This window comes from Anas acuta, chromosome 17, assembly GCF_963932015.1.
Source record: "Anas acuta chromosome 17, bAnaAcu1.1, whole genome shotgun sequence".
NCBI classification, from domain to species: Eukaryota; Metazoa; Chordata; class Aves; order Anseriformes; family Anatidae; genus Anas; species Anas acuta.
In genome coordinates, this window is record NC_088995.1 from 14212119 (window position 1) to 14233350 (window position 21232).

Below are 21232 nucleotides of genomic sequence, written 5' to 3' on the forward strand. Positions count from 1 at the left end.
TCTGTAGTGCTCTATGCTATTCCACTGTGGTATTCAAACAAGCAAGACCCAAGGAACTGAGTTTTGATTCTTTTGTCTTTTTGTTTAGAGCTAAAACAGAATAACATGGACCCTATAGCACTGCATATGGAACAGCCTTATGGCATAACTTCTGCTTTCTCTGTTTTTCCTTTATTTCTGCAATACAGCCAAGGGCTTTAATATACCGCAAAACTGACCCATTGTCTGCATCCTGTAACAAGCTGTTAGGCAGAAAACTCTAAACAACGTATGGGAGGATCCATGGTCCAAGACTCCTGAAAAGCTGAGCTGAAACCCATAAAAATAAAAGGAGATTAAACAGAACTGTCACTCTGTCTGCTCTGCTATACTGAGCACTCTGAATGTGCACTGCAGACAAGAGGACTCAGATTCGGCTCCCATACTTTGTACTCTGCCACCCCCTGTAACAGTCTCGGTCATCCACTGATAAGCAGAAATTGCAGCTGAATTTTTACAAATATTCAAGTAACATTAGGTAAACAATCATCTTCACAGCAGGTAACTGCAGGAAATACAATAGCTGGTATAGGTAGTGACTTTAATGCTTTAGTTTAAAATGAAATATACTATCCTAGTCTAATTTAAGTATAAAAACAAGTACAAACAACATTACTAAGAAACCTTTAGAGAGACTAAAAACTCATATAAAATGTTGGTGCATTTCAAAACCATGATATTTTGGCCAATTCCACATTCTTCAATTCTTAAAATCCTCCCCCCCTCCCCCCCCCCCCCCAACTAATTTACTGTCTGTGCAGGCAGCTGAAGTTCAAATTCAAATTTATTTTGTGTGACAAAAGAAACAGAAAGCATCTGATAGCAATGTTTGGACTTGCTCCCAGTAAAACAAAAAACAGGGAAAGTAGTGTAAAGTAAATTGAAAGACCAGAAAGAGGATGAGTTATAAACAAGCATCAATACCCAGGTTGGAAAAAAAATCCTTTATGTATATGAAAATTTATTAAAAAAAAAAAAGGAGGGTTGTCATTTCTGAAGTCAAACACATATGATTCTCACTGACACAGTAAGGACATGTGAGCTTTGGACTTCTTTGGAAGCCCTGAACTGTCTTCATAGTACAATGACAGAATCCTAACACCATGTGACTGACACTGCAGATAAAGTGAGGTTTCTGGTATGAGAAACTACCTACAAAATACTGATTACAGTGATTCTTCCCTGTTAACAGGGCATCCCTTCAATTAGTACAGCATATCAAGGAAACTGTTGCTATTCACACATATTCAATTAACAAACTAGCGTTAAAGGACACTTTTTTTCTTCATCCTCTAATGGTTAGAGCAAGTCTCCAGTGGTGAAACATAAGGCTCTCATCAAAGGAGATATTCAAAAGCAAACCATGAATTGTGTGCATAAGAAATTACTGTCAAAATTTGTTGATAACTTTTAATTTCAAGCTAGATCTCATAAACAGAACAGAGTAAACATCTTCAACCAACATAACATTTTCATTACCCATTAATAAAACTGCTACTGTTCATCTGCCTTCTCCAGATAAATAAAGTAAGAGGGCTGGGTGGCTTTCCCACCTCCTGATAGCTAAGCACTTGATTAGTAATGACTCAAGTGCAGTCGGTTAGAGAAAGGCACACTTACATTCATCTGCATTCTTGATAAGGAAAAAAACAGCAACAAAAATTAATCAAGAAGCCCTCAAGGTAGAACCGGTAAGCTACATCAGCCTAGTTGTTTGGGACTCCCCTGTGCACACCTGTACCAAGCTACCACAGTTGCAAACCTTGACATTACATTTGTATGAATCAGGAAAAGAATTAATGAGTAGTTCAAAGGAAAATGGTGAGATCGGAGGCAGGCAGAGAGTCAGACACTACATTAGAGACTTGTGTTCATTGAGATCAACACACAGAATTTGAGGCAATCACCAATCTATAGGAAGCCTCAGAGCTTTCCTGCTTAGAGCCAGGTGGAATTGTGACTGTAAATTAACCCTGATGTCATGACTCAGAGTACCATAAATGTTTGTTCATACACTGGTCTTGGTTCTATCAGAATTAATTTGGATAAAGTCCAAGTCCTAGCAGTAATGTTGGTCTAAACATTTACTTGCACAGCTGCACTCATTGGCTGCTTCACAGAAAATCAGTACTTTTTTAGATGGGGAAAATAACATTCATAAAACTCATGTGTTCTAGCCAGAGCTGAGAAGATGCACATGCTCACATTTGGCCATTTGAAGTTAGGTAGCACTAGGGTTGACACTTCAGGAATCTGACCATTTACTTCATCATATTTTCAGTCAGGGAACTTCCATCAGTGTCAGCGGGAGCTCTGTGCAAAGAGCAAGAATATGGAATATGAGCCTTAGTTGCATGAATTAGTTGAAGAGCAAACCTTATGTTCATCCAACCTCTCAATTGTAAGAAGGCAAGCATTCGGCCATGACTAATTTAGGAACTAATTCAACATTAAATTGCAGCAGAATGAGGAAGCAAAGTGACAGCTGTTTAATTAAACTCTAAATCCGATTAGATGGTGTTATCAAGAGAAATCCATGGGAGCCTGAGGTCATGAGAACAGTCCTGTTTACATGCTGAAAATTCTGTAAGTGGAATCTCATAGAATGATGTTAATCATAGCTTAGCATTAAGATTTCTCCCTCGTACAAACATGGTACCTCATGAGAAACAGACCTACACTGCAGACCTGAAGGAATGACACAGAAAAGCGAATTGTGGTTTAATTTGTAAGGAAAATTAAGGAAAGTTTCATGAAAAAAAAAATGGAAAAGAGGCCGTCAGGCACTGTCCACCCTAAAGTCAAGAGTTCTTGCATAACAGAAAAAGGACAAAGAAGCAAGCCCTTGCATGTTGTTGACAGCACTTGAATTGGTGGAGACGATGGCTAAGGAGGAGAGCTCCAGGAGCTGCACTGTGCTTCCAACTATTGTTCAATCCCTCACCCTTGATGAACAGTGACACCCTAGCCACACAGTTACAAAAGATGATGGAGATGTGGGAGATAGAAAGTAAACTCCATGCACACCAGTTGCAAATACTGTAAATATTCCACTGATGAGCACAAAGTTATGCACCACAGGTTTCCAGGGCATCCTAGTCAGAGTGCTGCACAGAACGGTGCTGCACAGAACGGTGCTGCACAGAATGGTACTGCACTGCAGACAGGTGTTATGCTGATTTGTGAGTCTGGTGACACAACGGTTGCAGATTTGAGTTACTAATACTACTAAGATTACAGCTAATCAACAAACTGATATTGTTAGGCAGCAGGTTATGTTTTATCTACATAATCCCATGATTAAAAATAAATCACACATTGAACTTGCTGCCAACTGGATTCTCTGACACACCACATTGACAGACAATTTATAAAGAATGGAAAGAAGCTAACATTGCCTCTACATTCTCAGGACACACTGCAGAAGAACAAGAAAATTCCTACAGACCAAAGTTTTCTCCATTCCCTGAGGCAAATTCACCCCACGGCAGACAGTAGGGGAAGACATATTTTGGTTGTGGAGTTTTGGTTTGTTAATTTCCTTCACTTGATTCCAAAGCCATAAGCCTACCATATGTAAATCCCATTTTGCTTCATTCCTCATTTTATAAACATGAGGACTTTTACGTTGTGAATAATGTTGTGTTGCAAAAGAAACAGGGTAATGCAGCTAAGCAGTAAAACCAAAGGAGACACCTTCTTACTTAATTGCATCCCTCAGTATTCAAACATGGATGCAGATGGAATCCAGGTTATTCCACATCAGCTAGATCCACAGTGAGAAGGAAAATGGAAAATAATGAACAGATTAATAGTGGTGGAAAATCAGGCCATTCAAAATCTACATAAGAAACAGGTTTATTTAACAAAAGCGGCCATTTCTGCAGTCTGTTTTTGAACAGTACTGCAGAACAAAAGATCCCAGTTTCTTTTGGATGCTAATTCTTTTTGACACTTGACAGCCCTGTGAGGTATCTTCTCTTTATTAAATCTTTGTTAAATGACCAACAATGGACATGGCACAAAAATTAAGGACAATACCTGCCCTGAAGAACAAACAATTCAGAAGTCAAACACAGATAAAACATCACCGACGGAAAGACCCAAAGGTGGACATTGGCATTGTTCTGTCCTCAGTATGCATGGTATTTGTTTGAAGAGTTTGGTCAGCGTGATGTCTCCAGTGAGGGTTTCCAGAAGTTTTGAAAAAGGTAAATGGAGGAAAGTTGGAAACAGGGATGTAAGGAAGTGATTCAGACTCATATTTGTCATCTCAAAGAACAGTGGGTTTGACCATTGTCAGTACACAGGTAAAGACACCAGTGCACAGGTTAGGCAGGGTCCCCTCACCCTTTTCTGTTGGGGATGGCCCGTGGCAAGGAAAACAGTGGCAGATTCCCGGAGCCAGAAGGACAGAAAATAAACACCACTCAGCTGGGATGGGAAGGTCTCAGGCCCATTGCAATCTTCCTTATAGTTTTTGTGAGCCACGTAATTTATGACAAAGATCTCAGTGTCTTTTCAAAATGGGAACAAAGTGTTCTGCAAATGCAATGCTTTTTTAATCAATGATCTTGTCTCTGTTTATAGTCTCCATATTGAGATAAATCTTAACTATTGCCCACCACTCACCCTCCTGCCCCTCCCCATTAGCGACAGACCATTCCATTTTCTTCCCTGCTAGTACAATTTTCAAATACCCTTCTAGTGGGACTTTTGAATCCTCATAAATTACACTCTGCAGGCAGAAAAAGGGAATGTAGAATATATTAGCAGATAGGAAAACAGAAAAATTTCTTTAGATTCTTGACGACTAATCCACACTTACTTTGCAGTGAATCTATCCTGTTAGCTTTCAAACTTGCAAAAGGGAACATGCCCAATGATTACTTTGATGTAGCAGATGAACACTCAATTGCTAAATATAATTCTCTCATCTCTCAAAAGTGAGCATCTCCTTTAAAATATAAGAAGAAAATGGAGCAGCTGAACACAATTAGTTATACCTTAAATTGCTTTGTTCACTTTACAGTTAGTGACATTATACAGATGGAGAACGGTTATAAAGCCATTACTTAGCCCTGTGTATCTGTATCTGTATGAAGGCTATAGTGACTTAGAGTCAGCCCTCTGAAGGTCCTGTCACTTCTTGCGCTTGTGAGTAATAGAAAATCAGACGTATTCTAACAAATTTATTTTGGAAGCAAATATTTACTTTATTGTATTTGTTTAAGTTTGTTATACACAGTTTATAATGAGAAGTTAAAACTTGATTTTGGAGCTGTAATATTTTGCCACAGGCACCAAGACTAACTGAGAAATCTTATTTCCTCTCCCTTGTGGAATCCAAGTGCTTCCATTAATATTCCTAACAGCAAAGTTCCACTGTCTGAATATTGATGTTACTTGTGTTTATTGCTTATATAAAAATAACCCCATTCTGGCTCCACATGATATCTGGATCTCAATATGCTGAGCAATGAGTATAGTACGAGACTGTTCCTACACAGTTTAATCCTAAGATTTGTCTTTACCTAGCATAAAGCAATGTGGAATGAGAAATACATGATCCTTTCCCACAGAGTTCATGAGTTCGATTAAAGTAATGATAACTGAACCCTTGGAGAACTCACATTCTCAGAGAAGTTTAGAAGCCCCACATACCCAAAATGTGACAGACAGAATTGCCTGACCACCAAGCAGGTTGGAGAGGAACTCCCTCCAGCAGCAACAACCAGCATCCCTTCTGCAAGAAAGAAATGTCAAACAAGACTCTCCCAAGACCACAGACAAGTGAGCACACTGTCCCAACACTCCTTTCCACCTGTCATAAGAGCTGTTATGCTACTTGAATAGTGAGTAACATGCAGCTTACACATGACAGTACATTGCACTTGCGTTTGACACTTTTTTAATGAATCAGGGCCACAAGAAATAACTTCAAAACTTCCCTTCCATCTTAAATTACTCTGACAAGATGATCTCATTAGATAATCTAATCCCTCAGGTGATGGGAAATGCAAAATAATGGCATGAAATAGAATCCACAGAACATTTTCACGCTTGACTGAGTCTTCCTTTACTGTCTCAAAAGCTGTAAATGTGCACAGTTTGTCTTTTTTAAGCATCTATCATAATCAATATGTATCAACAGTGACTGAGCTCTTGGCTGGGGGACTCTGCTTTGTCAGAGCTGTGACACTGAACTCACTAGGTACAACTCACTAAAAAGGTGCTCATGAGTTGTAAAGGTACTCTAAAGGTACTAATGAGTTGTACTTATTAGGTAAAACTCACTAAAAAGACAAGTATTTTGCTAAAGCTGTCTCTATTTCCTGTTGAGTAGCATGGGTAAATCAGGATCCAGTGGCTGGTACATATTTTCAAAGAAAGAAGGTATTTTCTACCGTGTGCAGGAAGAGTATGTAAGTGACTTCAAAGGAAATAATTCTGGAACCACTTAAAACACAGAATAAGGACATAAGGACAACTGCAGGAGATAGAAAGCAGAAGCCCACATTTCATCTTTCTGTAACTACTTAAAATGTAGAATAAGAACATGAAGGTGACTGGAGAAGATGGGAAGCAAAAGCCCTCATTTTATCTCTCTCTATTTAGACATAAATGAAACAAAAAGACTGATTTTAAAAAAGATGCATATATGTAACACAGGAAACCACCTGCTCTTCTTCTTTGTGAATTTCATTCCTAACTTGCAGTATTTTACTAAATTGACTTAGAAATGAAAGCATTTACATAGGAACCATATTATGTAGAGAGAAAAGAATTGTACTTATGGGTTGAAATGTGGGTGATTATCTGAGATATTCCTACCCCAGCATCATTACTGGCTATTTTGAGTATAAAAAAATGCATACAGATTAAAAGCTGTGAAGCGACAGGTTAAAAGACCTTATTCTGAGACCAATATAATTGAAAAACTTCACTCTTGTTTCAGACCATTGCCACCTAAGGATATAAGTATGCTTATGGATATTTTTGAATATAAGTATACCTCATGTATAAGCAATTAACTGCCCTAAATTCTCCTGAAAATTCAGGATTTTATACATTTATGCAGTGCCTAAACTATACATATTTCATATATAGTAGACATGTGACAAAATCTACATTACATACCCAGAAGTACATTTTTTCTTCTAACGCACACTCTTAGAGGAGTAGCCACACACTTGGAAAATAAAGTGGCGATAAACATATCAAGATTATTACTTCAGTGGCTGTAGCTACTTATGGCATTCCCAGGAAAGGGTAAATATTTGTTACTGATTCCAAAAGCTTTGGCAATAAAACAGCCTCAGAACCTGTCAAGTGTTCAGTCCTTTTTAATCTCAAAAATAGCTTTTCATTTACTCAAACATCTAAGGAATAATTGTCTGGAAAAGCTTTCAGCTATGATGAACACCTCTCATGTTTTTCTCCATTGCTGAATGGTCCTATTAAGTTTATCACAGATTGGAGTGGGAATATTGGTAAAGTCTGAATGGAAGAGAAAGACAATAGCCACCTGGTGATTTTATAATGGAATAGTTCATGGATGCTTAAGCAGCCATGGATGGAGCTATGATATATTTTTTTTTTCTGAAATCACTTCATGGCTTACAGCTCTCTTTTATTGCAAAAAGACCAATATGTGAAATTTGTCAATTTAAGGCATTTTCTAGGCTCAAGATGTGTCAGTCATTTGCTTTCCTTTTTCATGAGTCTGGAGAAATTATTTGGAAAAGGACCCCCAGTTTAACTGGGTTTGCTCCATCATTAAGCAGAAGCAGCACAGTTCTAGTGATGTCTCCAGTCTGTGTGACCACCATGGGAACATAGCTAGTAGTAAAAAGGCAATTTTCATTAACAGTTTGAAATTCTTCCCATGTTCATTTCAATTAAACCTGCAGCACTGTTATATAGTTGGCCATATATCTGTAACAATACTGCTGTAAAAGTGGTAACTGATAGCTGCAGATTGAAAAAATACAAGCATATTAGCACACATGCACGGGTGCACACACAATTCCACCCTGCACATATAAGTGAGTAGTCTGTATCCACACATATACATGCCAACTACAATGGAAAAAAGTTTATGATGCATTCTGTGTTAATAGAATCCATGTAATCATTGTAGACAGACAAAGGCAGAACTTTTCGTTTTATATGCATTTCTATCTCACATATTTCTTACTGCAAATTTTTGCAGCCATCATGACTTAAAACATTACCCCACTGGAATCAGCAGTGATCTTGCCAGTGGCTTCAGTAAAGCCAAGCTCTATTCTATCAAGTGTTGTGGAGTAAACCCTAAAGAGTCCTCCCTAATGTACTTCCCTGCAGTCAGACCTGCACTTCTACATAGCCCTGCTGACTTGAACCTGAAGGACTGGTGTCCTATTCCTCGGGCAAAACTGATTTAGTTGTCTATAAAGCTAATGATATGACAGATAGAAGGGCTTTTCCACCAATTAGTGATAATCTGGATCAGTGTGATACTTTTGCTGTTGTGAACTTCTCTCTTAACATGTTGCAAATGTTCTCTGTGGTCGAAATGAAATTAGCATCATCACTGACATCACTGGCTGGGTGCAGCCTGTGGAGACAGAGTATAGCAGTAACACAGAGTCCTGCTGGGCAGCAAGGATGGAAATCTCAGTGTGGTTTCCCAGTGGTGGAAGTCAAGAAGCTTCATGGTGAGGACCTGAGAGTACCTATACCTATATAATACAACTACCTATGTGGACTTTTTATGTGTTTCAGTGTGTATTGCTGTATTGCTCAGCAGTATCAGGAAAACTAGTCAAGAAAGTACATTTTGTGTAAAATTAAATTGTTTTGTGGAAATTAAACTACATACTGAAGAAATGCACAGTAGCAGACAAAAAACCATGGCATTTTCAGGGATGTGTTTCACCACAGCTCCACTTGACAATTTGCAGCTCTGGGGAAAGATTGAAATGCTTAAGAATAGAGTGCCATTTATATGCTTGTAGGCATGCCTGGCCTCCAGATGCTCTTCCAGAAGGGCACAGGTGTCATGTAGGTCTTGTGTCATACCTGGAAGTGCTGGATGGATGGCTGAGGCTCTACAGCATATAACGGTATTAGACACCTATGTGTAGTCATCTGGCTCACCTTTTTCTTTCTTCTAACTTAGCAAGGTAAGTTTCCAGTCTTCCATCTCTGTGTTACAGCACCCCATCTACAATGGGGCTACATCCTTACTCTATGTGGTTAACAGCAGAAGCAGAAACTCTTTTACAGCACATAAAAATATGGTACCTACTACAATCTGCTCCTGGAATTTCATCTGGAGCCCACAGATTCTGCTGATATAAACCATGTTTTATATAGTGCTGCAGGCCACACTGACCAAGAATAAACAGCTCAGTTTGGATGAGGGACGTAAAACATTATCTAGCCTGACTGCCTCACAGAAGCTGCAAGGCACTAATCACAGTATGAGGTGGGATGTATTCTACAGCTGGGCTGAAGCAATTTTAAATGCTTTATGGACTTTAAGAATGAAGTCCCCCCTCCCTCATATTTCCCTTTTTTAAGTAACTGGGGTATTGCATGATATATAGATGACTTTTGTGACCACTCTGGAGGGTTGTGAACTTGTTTCATCTGTGCTGATTAATATGTTATTGATTATTAATGAGCATTAATGCTATATAGTAATAATAAAAAATTATTTTAACTAAAACCACATGAAAGCTAACAGGGCTGTCACTGTCAGTACTTTCGCCCTCTAATGTGGAGTATTCATCTTCTACAAAATTACTTAAAGTCCTCAGTTTTTGACCATCAAGTGCATATTAACACTTGGTTCAGGTTTTTGGATTTCAGAACTCTATTTAAACCACAGTGGAAGAGAAACAGACAGCTTCTGCTAAAATCTTTCAATTTAGTTTAGTCTATTTTAGAAACAGCAAGAGAAAATTTCTACTTGTTCTTTCCTTATTTTGGCTATACAGACTTAATTTCTGATAAGCACAATCTGTAACCAAGACACAATAAAGCTTCTTTTGGAACTTCTATGAAAAAGTAGTAATACAAATGCAGAAAATAATCATTCTTATTATTATTTCCTATTCTTGCCCCTGGATTATTTTCCCTTTTCAAATAGCTTTTTGATTTCACTGACTTCATTGCAGGTCCACGTAAACAAAGCGCACAGAGGGCAGGAAAAAGATTATTGTATTAATGAGAGAAGATATTGTACAGACATCAGAACCTTAGTACAGTTAAAAAGATGGGAGAGAGTGACATACAAGAAAATTAAATTATTGACTAGACACGACTAGCAGACTGGCAGGTCTTACCATATATAGGAAGTAAAAATGGCATAAATGTAGATCTACATAAACGTAGAAAGTATACCTAATCACAGATCCAGTTCTTTCCTCCTGATTCAAGCAGAGATGCCCTTTACCTTCAAGGGCTGTTTTGCACGATCGTGCTAGCTAGAGGTTGAAGGCTGGAGAAGCATCCTTGAAAGACATTGCCATGCCCATTGTGTGAGTCAGTGATATGAAGGACAAAGGGATCAAAATCCTTTGCTTAAGGCAGCATTTTATGAGTATAACCTGAAGCAAACACAGTGACCATTATCTTTATCTGAACATCTCAGAGCAACTTACAACACTGAAAGAGGCTTGAAAAAAAGGTTTTAGTGCTTGAAAGTGCATCTGTTTTCTTTCTGACTCTATCAGATGACCTAATAAAAGACATTAGCTACAAACTTACGTTTTTACTCTTCTGGCCAGTACCAAGTGGGGGAGACTGGAATTCATGTTTAAGCAGAAAGCTTTCACTGTTAAACAATCTGAAGTACAGAATGATCCTGTAATGTAGTAAGTACTAACTACCATGTCCTTTCTAAAGATGAGTGAACTGGTGTGTGAGTTCTGCCTAGATACAAAATAAGCAGAAACTAAGTCCAGGCATGTGGCTCTTGGTCCATCAGACAGTTCCTATTTTTGCATGTCAGAGTCTGCCCAGTGCTTAATGAGTAGCCCATAATTTGAATGAGGTAAGAACAGCGAGGAAGAACTACTGAGTCTCAAATGACTTATTTATTTCCACACCGAGCTCACTCCTGAAGCTTCCAGGCATTCTTAAAACATATGTCGTGGGATACTTGGTGCCAGCTGGCAGCTCCTCTCTTAGTCACCGCTTTTCAATGCTTGCAATTGACATTTTGTCCCAGATCCAGAGTTTAAAACATAGTGTTTTCTGCTGGCTCAATTGAAGCTTCAAGTCATATAAAACTTCATGATATTGGCACACAGGCACATCGTACCCTATACAAAATGATTCCAAAGTACATCCAGGTCTTAGACTGATTGGTTTGGGTTCTGCTGCTGACATAATATATGCAGCAGGAGGCCTTCTACCTTCTGTTAGCTCTCCAGAATGAGAATTCAAGATCACTAAGAGGTTACAGCAAACCTTTTGGATTTCGTTCAATTATGAAATGTTTTAGAACACGAAAGGAAGAAAATTTACCTTTAAATCACACAAGGTCATTTTTTCCACATGCACTTTCCTCACCTGCATCTAGTGAAATCTGTTTATGCAAATTAAAATAAAAGTGTTATGCCTGGGTACAATATTTTTACATTAAAGAAAAATAATAATAAAAAAAAAGACAAGCAGATAAACTAGTTCAAAATGGGACACTGAGAGGAAAATTCCATAATGAACCTGAAGGTTTAGTCTTTCAGAAGTAGCTCAGGGGTACAATAATACAGATAAATGGGCAAACATCAGATAAGGACAGGAGAGGCTGTGCTGCAGAACCACACTATCTGTAAACACAACATTATGTGGTTGATTAACACACTAGTGTGCTTTTTAATATTGAATTTACAGGTTCATGTTTCCCTCTCTCATTTTTCTTAAACTCCCCAGTGAACTTGAACTACTTCTTTTACACTCACTTAGTTTAATCAAAATACCCATTTCACAACCTCCAAAACATGTACAGATCTTGTCCTATAGGCCTTGGAGAGCAAAGTACAGCGTACTCACTAATCCTGATAGTGACAGTGATCATTCAATATTCAACTGCTGTAATGAACAAAGCTGTGCTGCTGCTATTTTTCAATGATAGAGGACTTCCAAAACCAAATTGCAGGAATAAATTACATCATTTCATCCATATTATTGTTTTGTGAGGTAACAGATCTTGCAGAAAGGCAATCAGTTTTGATAAAGAAAAGATTAAGTGACTAGGATCTGATTAAAATTAATATCAGTTTTACTCTTGTTTCCATTTGTTTCCTGAAATTCCCTCTCTCACCAGTGTGCTGACTTGCCGACATGCATGCTATGATGCTGGTGCTTTAAATATTAGGCATGACTTGTTTCTGATGAAGAAAAAGATCTTGATAGGTTTGCTGTCTGTGCTGATATACAGCAATGGGATCACTGCCATGTTGTATGAAGTTTGGTCTGTTAACTTATAGCCATCTTGTATATGTGCATCAATCTGGAGAGCTTTGGCTTTGGAGAAAGACTTTTGTGTACTGCCCCTCTGGCTTAGCAAAGTACTAACAGCAGCCCAAACTTTGGTGTTGTCTTGGAGCCCTTTTGTTTCTGAGATTACGCACAGATCAAGTCCTCTCATCACTGCTGCTCCCCATGTCTTTTAGCAGCTGCTGCACAGAGAGGGAAAGAGAAAAGCCAGGAGAGTGGTGCTAGTTTTCTCACTAGGGCACTACTGATCCCCATCCTAGGTTTTACTGTTTCATCTCCCTCAAACACAACTACAGACTTCACAGTATAGATTCCTAATGAATTCCATGACAAACATCCTCAGTGCTGAGAGTCTGGCTGGATAATGAAGTTTGAACTAAAAGCTGTGTAAGGCAAACATGCATCTAATAATAAACCAAAGGTGAAAAGTTGCTGGGTATTTTAATCCTTGGGGTAGCTCATTATAACATTGAGTCTTATAAAAGTCCTGGTGATTTTTATTTTTTCCCCATGCTCACTCATTACTTTCCATTATAGTAAAGTCTCCTGGTTGTCTAGTTAGTCTCTCTGCCAAGCTATAGCACCTCAGGATCTCATTAATTAGGGTCCAGTCTAAACAATTCATAATTCTGCTAGGTAGTTCACCTGATGGTGAAGTACTCCCCAGAAACATCAAAACTTTCTTTACAGATCAAAACCATAATTAAAAAGTTGCTAATTAACAGACTTTTTTCTTGTTTTTCAGTATGGGTCAGAGTTAACCTACTTAATGGTTACATTGGCTGAGCACACACTGTGTTTGCAAACATCCCTGCTCTGCTCTGACAGTCACTGCTCATCCCAGCACCTCAATAAGTGATAGCATGAGAAGGTAGAGACTATCTTATTCTCTAGCCTAAACCACAAATCTTTGTCATCTGAAATAAATTTGGGCAGTGTCTGGACTTGCATTTATCAGTTAAGATGATTGATAGCTAAAGCTAATGAAAGAGCATCAGTTTAGACAAGGAAAAAAAAGCCAACTAATATATTAACTTTCACAGGAGAAGGCATTATCTGGCAAACAAGAATCCTCCTCCAGCTCTGCCAGCAACTCATGAATGAACTCTGTAACATTCTCTGTTCTTCCTTCTCCTTTCCCATTTCATCCAAATCCCCCACAGCAGAACTGCAGTGCTGCAGGAGAATCAGAATCAGGCACAGCACTTGCCTCCCACTGTGTGCCATGGATGAACTCTGGTGAATCACCTATTTCACACCACAGCCTTACAAGATAGCAACTTCTCCACCTTTAAATTCCAAATCTGTTTCAGCTGCAAACTTGGACAGAATGTCAGCCTCAGAAAGCAGTCTGCTGCCACTGCTCAGTAGTGCTTCTCTTCCCAACATCTGAGCTGACAGTGAAGGCAGCAGTGGAGGGCACATATGATGAATACAGTCCTTAGCAGACACAGCATCAAAACACACAGCCCTGGACTGTTCTTCTCAAGCACTTTCATCCGGGGCCAAAACTCAGTTTCTGCTGGCTCACTATTATGCCTCTGCATGGTCTCTGCTCACATGCATGTGGCAGCTGTGAAATTGACTTTGTGTTTACATTAAACAATCAGAATTTTAATCAGCTGTCATTTCAAATATAAACTGTTACTTAAGATGTCTTCTTCTGATAGACTGGTATCATAAACCTGAGCCAATAATTACAGCAGTCCCTATATCTAGCCCCATATATCATAAGTACAAAACAATCTCCAGGCTTGGCAATTCCCACAATGCAGTGCCATGAACCAATACCAAGAAATCTGCAACAGAATGAGGACTTAGATAGGTTTCAATGCTGAGAAGCAGCATAGAAGCATCCGGCACTGTGCCATGTTGTCAGAAGAAAGAGACCATGACCAGAAGACTTCTAACGTGCACGACGGATTAGCATTGAGGACAAACAGGCTGGGGGATCTCAAATCTTTACTTCCTGCTTCGTTAGGATGTAGGTGTGGTGTGATGTCTGGTGTCTCTGTGTCCATACTTTGCCCTTCATGGAGCTCGGTTTATCCACCTTTGAACACCTTGAATTTCATCATCTTGACTTGTGGACTGAAAATTTTCTAGAGGAGATTCTGACCTGCCTGTCATTTGCCTATGCAGCATTTAGGTATTACCATAACAGTAAAAGTCCAATAAATGAGTCGCTGGCTGTTTTACTGCACATTCTGGCTGATCTGCAAAGTTTTGTTTGGTTCACAGGATTTCTCTCTTGTCAAGGCTGAGCAGCATATATATTAAGCCTTGTATTGATATCTCTCTACTACAGGCAGAGGAATTGGCCAAAAAATACAAAAAATCTCTATATGGCAGAGATATTTTATAGAACACTTTAAAAATGCTGGTGGGCTCCACCTCTCCCCAGCTTTTTAAAAATTCCCAAGTAATCTATTCAACAGCATTGTCAGATATGAGGGATGCTGAAAGAGGAAATTATGTATGCTGTTGTGCTGCATAGAAAATGACATATAACTTGATCCAGTGGAAAAAAAGTAATTCCAGCCAGCTGAGATAGCCTTATTGATCTATTCTCCTTTCCTGCAAAAGGTAGGAGTGAATGTGATCATAACAAAGAAAAGGAAAACAGAAGCTAGAATCAAAAGTACAGTGGCTTTAGAAATGGTGACTGGGACTTAAAAGGGACTATTAAATTGAGCCATTTTAAGTTCTTCATGTTGCTTGCATCTTCTGACCAAGTTAGAATCAATGGACAATAGTACAGAAGTTCATCTTTTTTTTTTTTTTTCCTTTACACTTTTGTTTCCTGATGGGTAGACAACAAAAGAGAAAATTCTGATCAGATAAGATTAATCAATATGCATAGCAAGTCACAGCTCAACACATTATGTGACAGAGCCAATTTACAAGCAGGTATGCGGGCTCCTGAGTTCATCTGGTATAAATATAGAGCAATGACACAAACTTTAGTGAAATGATATCCACTGTAAACCTAAAGAGAAGGAATGCCACCCTCATTTAAACAGCTGTAACCTACCACGAGGGAAATGGTAGGCATATAAGTGATCTGGGCTACTGCTTCTGCCATAGCATCAGAAGATTTTAAGTCTGGTCTCTCACTGAGAACACAGTCCTGTAACTAAACTCTGCAAATTTTTATTTTTCTTAGCATTTTTAATAGTAACAGGATAGCTTTTACATGAAATAAATTTGTTTTGTGTTAAAGTATTTATTTGATGTGATTCATAATTTAATTATCTGAGACAATACTTTCCAGCTAAAAAGTTTAGTATGTAGATTTTCTGTTAGTTTGCTTACAATAAGCAAACTAGGAAATGGATGTGTTCAGACAGCCTCAGATTTTGCCCTTTGGAAAACTCCTGAACCGTATGACTCCTAGCTGTGCCTGTTGTCTCCTGCATTGTTCAAGACTCAAAGACTAATGGGAGTGAGAATCCTGCACTTCCATGACCTTGAAATAGATGGAGCTTTATGGTGTGAAATTGCAGACTGTGCAGAGAGAACTCTTATTTAGGTCCATATTTTAAAATGTAATATAGTGACTTAGTTTCCCTTCATTGCAATGAAATACCTTAAAAAATCTTTATCATAGGGAATGGTATACATATAAGTGTATATAAAATAACTGTTGCCTTGCAAGCTAAATTTTCAGTGTTTTAATGGAAAGCAAGTTAACAAGGATACATAAAAATGTCAAAAAGCATTTTTGTCTGAGTCACAGCCCTTTGTCTTAAATGACTAGACATCTAGTGAAATGAATAGACATCTATTCACTTCTGCAGCAGATCCATCATTACATTGAGTTCTGAATGTAAAGAAAGGCACTTGGAAACCAAAAAACTCACTACATAGCAAAAAGTATGTGTGGAACTGTGTTGCTTAATGATAAGCAGAGGAGACTCTCAGCTCCATGTTACTGCTGGGTATGCCAGGGTATTCTGTGTAAAAAATTCTCAACTTGGATTAAAAAAAATTGAACTTGGATTAACCAGCAACTATTATGGAAAGAAAATATGCAGTTTACATCACTAGAAAGGCAGGGTGTGTAGGAACAACTGATATCTTTTACTAGACCCACTGATTCTGTTGGGAGAAATGACAAGCTTCTGAGTGTGTGGGGTGTGAAACAGCAGCAACCGCACACATGTATGCCTGAGAACCACTCCAACTTGAATTTGTTTGCAAGCAGTTCTCAATGGATTATAGGGTCGTATGAATGAAGCCTGAAAGACCTACCAGAAGTTTAGTATTAGAGTCATTTTAAAGAGGAAAAATGCATGGATGAGCAAGTTACATGGCTTCCCATGGTGACAAATGTCTTTTGGAGTACATTCAGACAAGAACTCTGCTTCTGACATCAGGTTTATACTTCAGCACTTTAAATACCTGGATTTCATGCAAGTCACAGTTAGAGATAAACTAATTCAGAAAGAGTTTATCTATATGATTAAGGACTACTACTGCAATTCCATATACAGGAACACAGATTGTCTTGCATAAACACTAAACCTCTGATTCATCAATCTACCTTCCAAGAGGAGTTATCCTTCAATACCAATGTGCCTTACTGGCATCAAGAAATGAACTTTTAAATAAGTCTTTTACCTGGTTCTATCCCAAAGCAAAATTTAATGGTATTAAAATCTGTATTATATGCTTAAAGCATGAGAAGAAATCTCTTGCTTGATTTTCTGACACATGGTCTAGTGTTTAACACAAATATATAGACTACTTCGTTGAGATTCATGTGTGCATGCATGCTACAAATGTGATCAATTTTCTTTTTTTTTTATTAAATCTAGTCAAGTGGCAAAATCAATATAGTTGGCTGCATTTGCACATGACAGGATAGAAATTTGAGGAAAATGGGGGAAGTAAATTAGCCAACCTTGTACACCTTAATTGGTAAGTTCTGAGGTTACTTGTGATTAATTGAAGAGGTTTTCAAAAGCTGCTTAGCAGATAATCAAGCTCCTATGAAAGCACTTTTCTAATTGATCCTGCGACAAGTAACATGAAATCAGAAATGCTTGAATAGCACGTGACTCAGACAGTAGATTTTCTCTACTAGAAGGTTCAACCTTTGCAATAGATTTTTCCTGTCAGCAAACAGTGGGATATATTTTGCTTTAAATGGTCTTTTTATTTTCTTATTTAACTGCCCTAATTGTTGAATTTTACAAGCCTGAGTTTCAGTATCTGTAGTATTTTTGCAGCTGTTGTGATTTAAGTGAGGTAAGGGATCTGAAGGAGGGGTTGTGTGCCTGAAATAGCATCTATCTTCATCTGTATCAGTTGGTATAATACGTGACATTACCTTTTAAGATGTCTTGCTTCTGTTAATTATTGCTACTCAATGATGGAAATATAGAAAACAAATTTAATCTCATCCTTTGATGAGAACCCTATGCAGCCTGCATGAAAGGTACAAGGAGTGGATGGTTATACCAAGTGTCATACTCAACATTTTGGTAAAGTACTATGTATGTGTGATGAGGATCCATTTTTGATGCATCATTCCCCACAGTACCTACAGCACATACTTAAATAAATTATAAATAAATTCTCTTATTTGAGAGTTAGAAAGCAAGAGAAGTGGTTAGAATTACATTTTCTTCACTTTTTTTTGTCTCATTTTTCTCTCTAAATACCTTGAAATGTCCTCCAAAATTACTCAGATTAACTTCTGAGCACAGGAAATATACTTACCTGAAATTTACATCTCTCTCTTTTTCTTTTTTTTTTTTTTTTTTTTCTGGGAAAAATGTTACACTTATTCTCAGCCCAGTAGCTTTGATATTTCTCTTACTCATTTTATTTCACTGTTGCATTAACTGTAGCAGCATCACTGTGTTGCTGCTTCTTATTTGTATATACTACTTAGCTGCACACTTAGGCACACAGCATCTGGATTCTACAAAAATCCTCTCTTTTGATTGTATGATTAATTTCTACTGATTTTTCAGCAGCTGCATCCTATAACTTGCTCTACTGATCCAAAATCTGTAAGGCTCTCTTAAAATTTTAGGCTCAGTTCTTACTGGCAATGTTTCTTTAATCTCTTTCAATCCAAAATATTGTAGCATCAATTCCACTAATCTTTTGAAGGCCCTCTTCTTTTTCATCTTCTTTTTGTAACATAATCAGTCATAGGCCAATAAAGGATAAAAGATCCTTTGTGTTTCATAAGTTTCAGCATTTGGAATGGCTCACATGAGAGATGCTTTACTTTGTGAGTCACAGACAACCATTACATCATTATCAAACCACACAAAGGTTTGCTGCTTTCATCTCCAGAAGACTGACCAGGACACCCATCAGACCAATGGCAGAGACTCAATCAGATCTTGGAAATCCCACATCCTAGTCCAGCACAATAGCAATGGCTCCTTCTTCACACCCACACCCCCCTCCCTTTCTTCCTTTTTTTTTTTCTTTTTTTTTTAGAGGGCCAACTCTATGAACTCTGAATGACAGATTTTACTTTTGATGTTAGCAGTGTCGCTGTAGGAACACTCCATGCTTAAATCAATATAATCCTCTCTACCCTCTAGAGGATTTATGAAGCACACTTGTTGATAAACATTGAGATCTAATTTCTGTGCACAATAATGTGCTGTTGCTTTACAGTGTGTAGTTGAGATAAAGAATGTGGTCTGACTTCTCAGTAGATACAGTATCCCCCTCTCTCTTTTCAGTATGGCTCTTGTTTCTGAATAGGAGAATTGCCAGGTAATCAGCTCAACTAGCGATTAATGCCTAAATGAAGAAAGCACCCTGGCTGGATCTGCAGCCTTAGCTAACAGAAAACTGTGAAAATTCCCTTTATCTACTAATATCCTGCAAGCAAAGCCAATTTTGCACTGGCATCTCACCCAACTGGATTCTATTTACACAGTATATTTTGGCTCCAGCCAAATGTTATCACAAAGTACAGAAATGAGATAAAAAAACACAAGAAAGCTTTGCAAAGAGAAAGGTTTAATGATTTCATTGTTTGAACTCTTTGAAAAACCCACAGTACATCTGCTGGGAATAAAGGATCTCGCCTTATATGATTTATACCTGACAAAATTCATTAATTTAGACCTCCAGTTCTTAGAAGAACCCTTGTAAGTGGATTAATTTTAATATAGAATAGACATAAGTCTTGGCATAAAGCTTGAACCTTTTATGCAAGTGCAAAGGCATTAGACCCTGTCATGAGATATTAAGAAAATCTTGATTCCCTCAGGAATGGAATATAGAAAGAAGCTAGTGAATTCTTTCAAAAAATGGACAAGAAAGAGATGTTAAGTCCACTAGTAGACGGACGTCTGTCATTTGGTAACGGAAGCTACAGAAGGTACCTATTCTCAAAATAAAACCTGACTAGAAAAGACTTCCTTATGCACATTTTCAGCCTTTAGAAGAAAGAAGTTCAAATATGTATTCCCTGCTCAACTCCACCAATAATGAGGACAATTATTTTCTTCTCAGATCTGGAATGCAGCACAGGTTTTCTGCTGACTTAACAGAGTTTGGATCAGGAAATTGCTGGGCATGACCTCATTAGTTATGAGCAGCAGTTTCACTCTTCAAAGGGGAAGAATATATTGAAGACTAGGACTTCCAGGAAATAATGCTCATCTCATTATCTGCCGCAAATCATAGAACATTGTTCAAAGAAAACGATGCCAGGATTCTACCACAAAGATTATTCACAGGAGAGGCAAAATTCACAAATGGGGTGGATTTGTCTAACTCTTCTTCCAAATCCTGATCTCTACCATTGAGTCACAGTAGCACTTCTAGTTCCTCTGTTTAAGTGACTCTTGATCCTGTTCTAGGTATCTGTCAGTTTTGTGCCTCTCCCTTTCCTGAGGTTCAGGATGTGTAAAATCAGTGCTCAGAGCCTACTTCAGCATGTACACAGGCTCTTCAACAACTAGGGAAATGGCCAGCAAAATTAGAATCAGCCTCAGCCTACTGAGGACCAAGCAACTTATTCTTTAGCAAGGGACCTTGCAAGTTCAAACTGTATAACAAAAAATTAGAAATGGGTAGTTAAATCTACCTGGCTGCGTGCTGCCAACTAGTAGCCTGGAGGGAACTGTTCATGACAAAAATTCAAGATTTAAAGTCTGAGAGAGATTTCTAAAGTGGTAGCATTCCTTTCTTCTATGGTTTGAAATTGTGTGACATCTATGAACTATTAAACATGGGCATGATTTTAGCAAGTCATCCTATAATGCTATAAAATGGGAGGCAGGGCAGAGAGCCCTCCTTTGCAAATCTGTCTGAGGCCTGGTGTGTGTTTTCTCAGACCAGATACAGATCAGATGGAGCAACATGCTGAAACAGTTTCTTACCATTGCCAAGGGAACAATTCCAACAAGATCCTTTTGGCAGATGAAGATTTCAGACAAGGTTATGTCTGTTGTCCCTTTCCGAGGGTATTCCACCTGCCAGGTGATGGGCTGCGTTCCAGAAAGGCTGCTGAAACTGGCTATTTCAAAGTTCATCTGCACGACCTCATTGAATAAACTGTTACTTCTGAAAGAGGAAAACAGGGAAAGGCAAGAGCTATTACTTTTGCTGAGGATGGCAAATGAGGTGAATCACATTACCTACTAGAAAATGCAGCTATTTATATGCAGATATAACACAAGTCCCCTTCCAATCTACAACTTCTTCAGAG

At 38.3% G+C, this 21232-nt stretch overlaps 1 protein-coding gene across 9 annotated transcripts in view; it reads right to left on the bottom strand.

Moving 5' to 3' along the window:
- TMEM132C (transmembrane protein 132C) overlaps positions 1-21232 on the bottom strand; it is a 219828-nt gene that overhangs the window by 37464 nt on the left and 161132 nt on the right. For 7 of the 9 annotated variants that reach the window (XM_068701121.1, XM_068701120.1, XM_068701119.1 and 4 more), the window contains one exon: positions 20904-21087. The exons of the other annotated variants lie outside the window; for them this stretch is intronic. In XM_068701121.1, coding sequence (XP_068557222.1) covers positions 20904-21087 — 184 coding nt within the window. The remainder of the gene's footprint in view (positions 1-20903; positions 21088-21232) is intronic. 9 annotated transcript variants of the gene reach the window in all.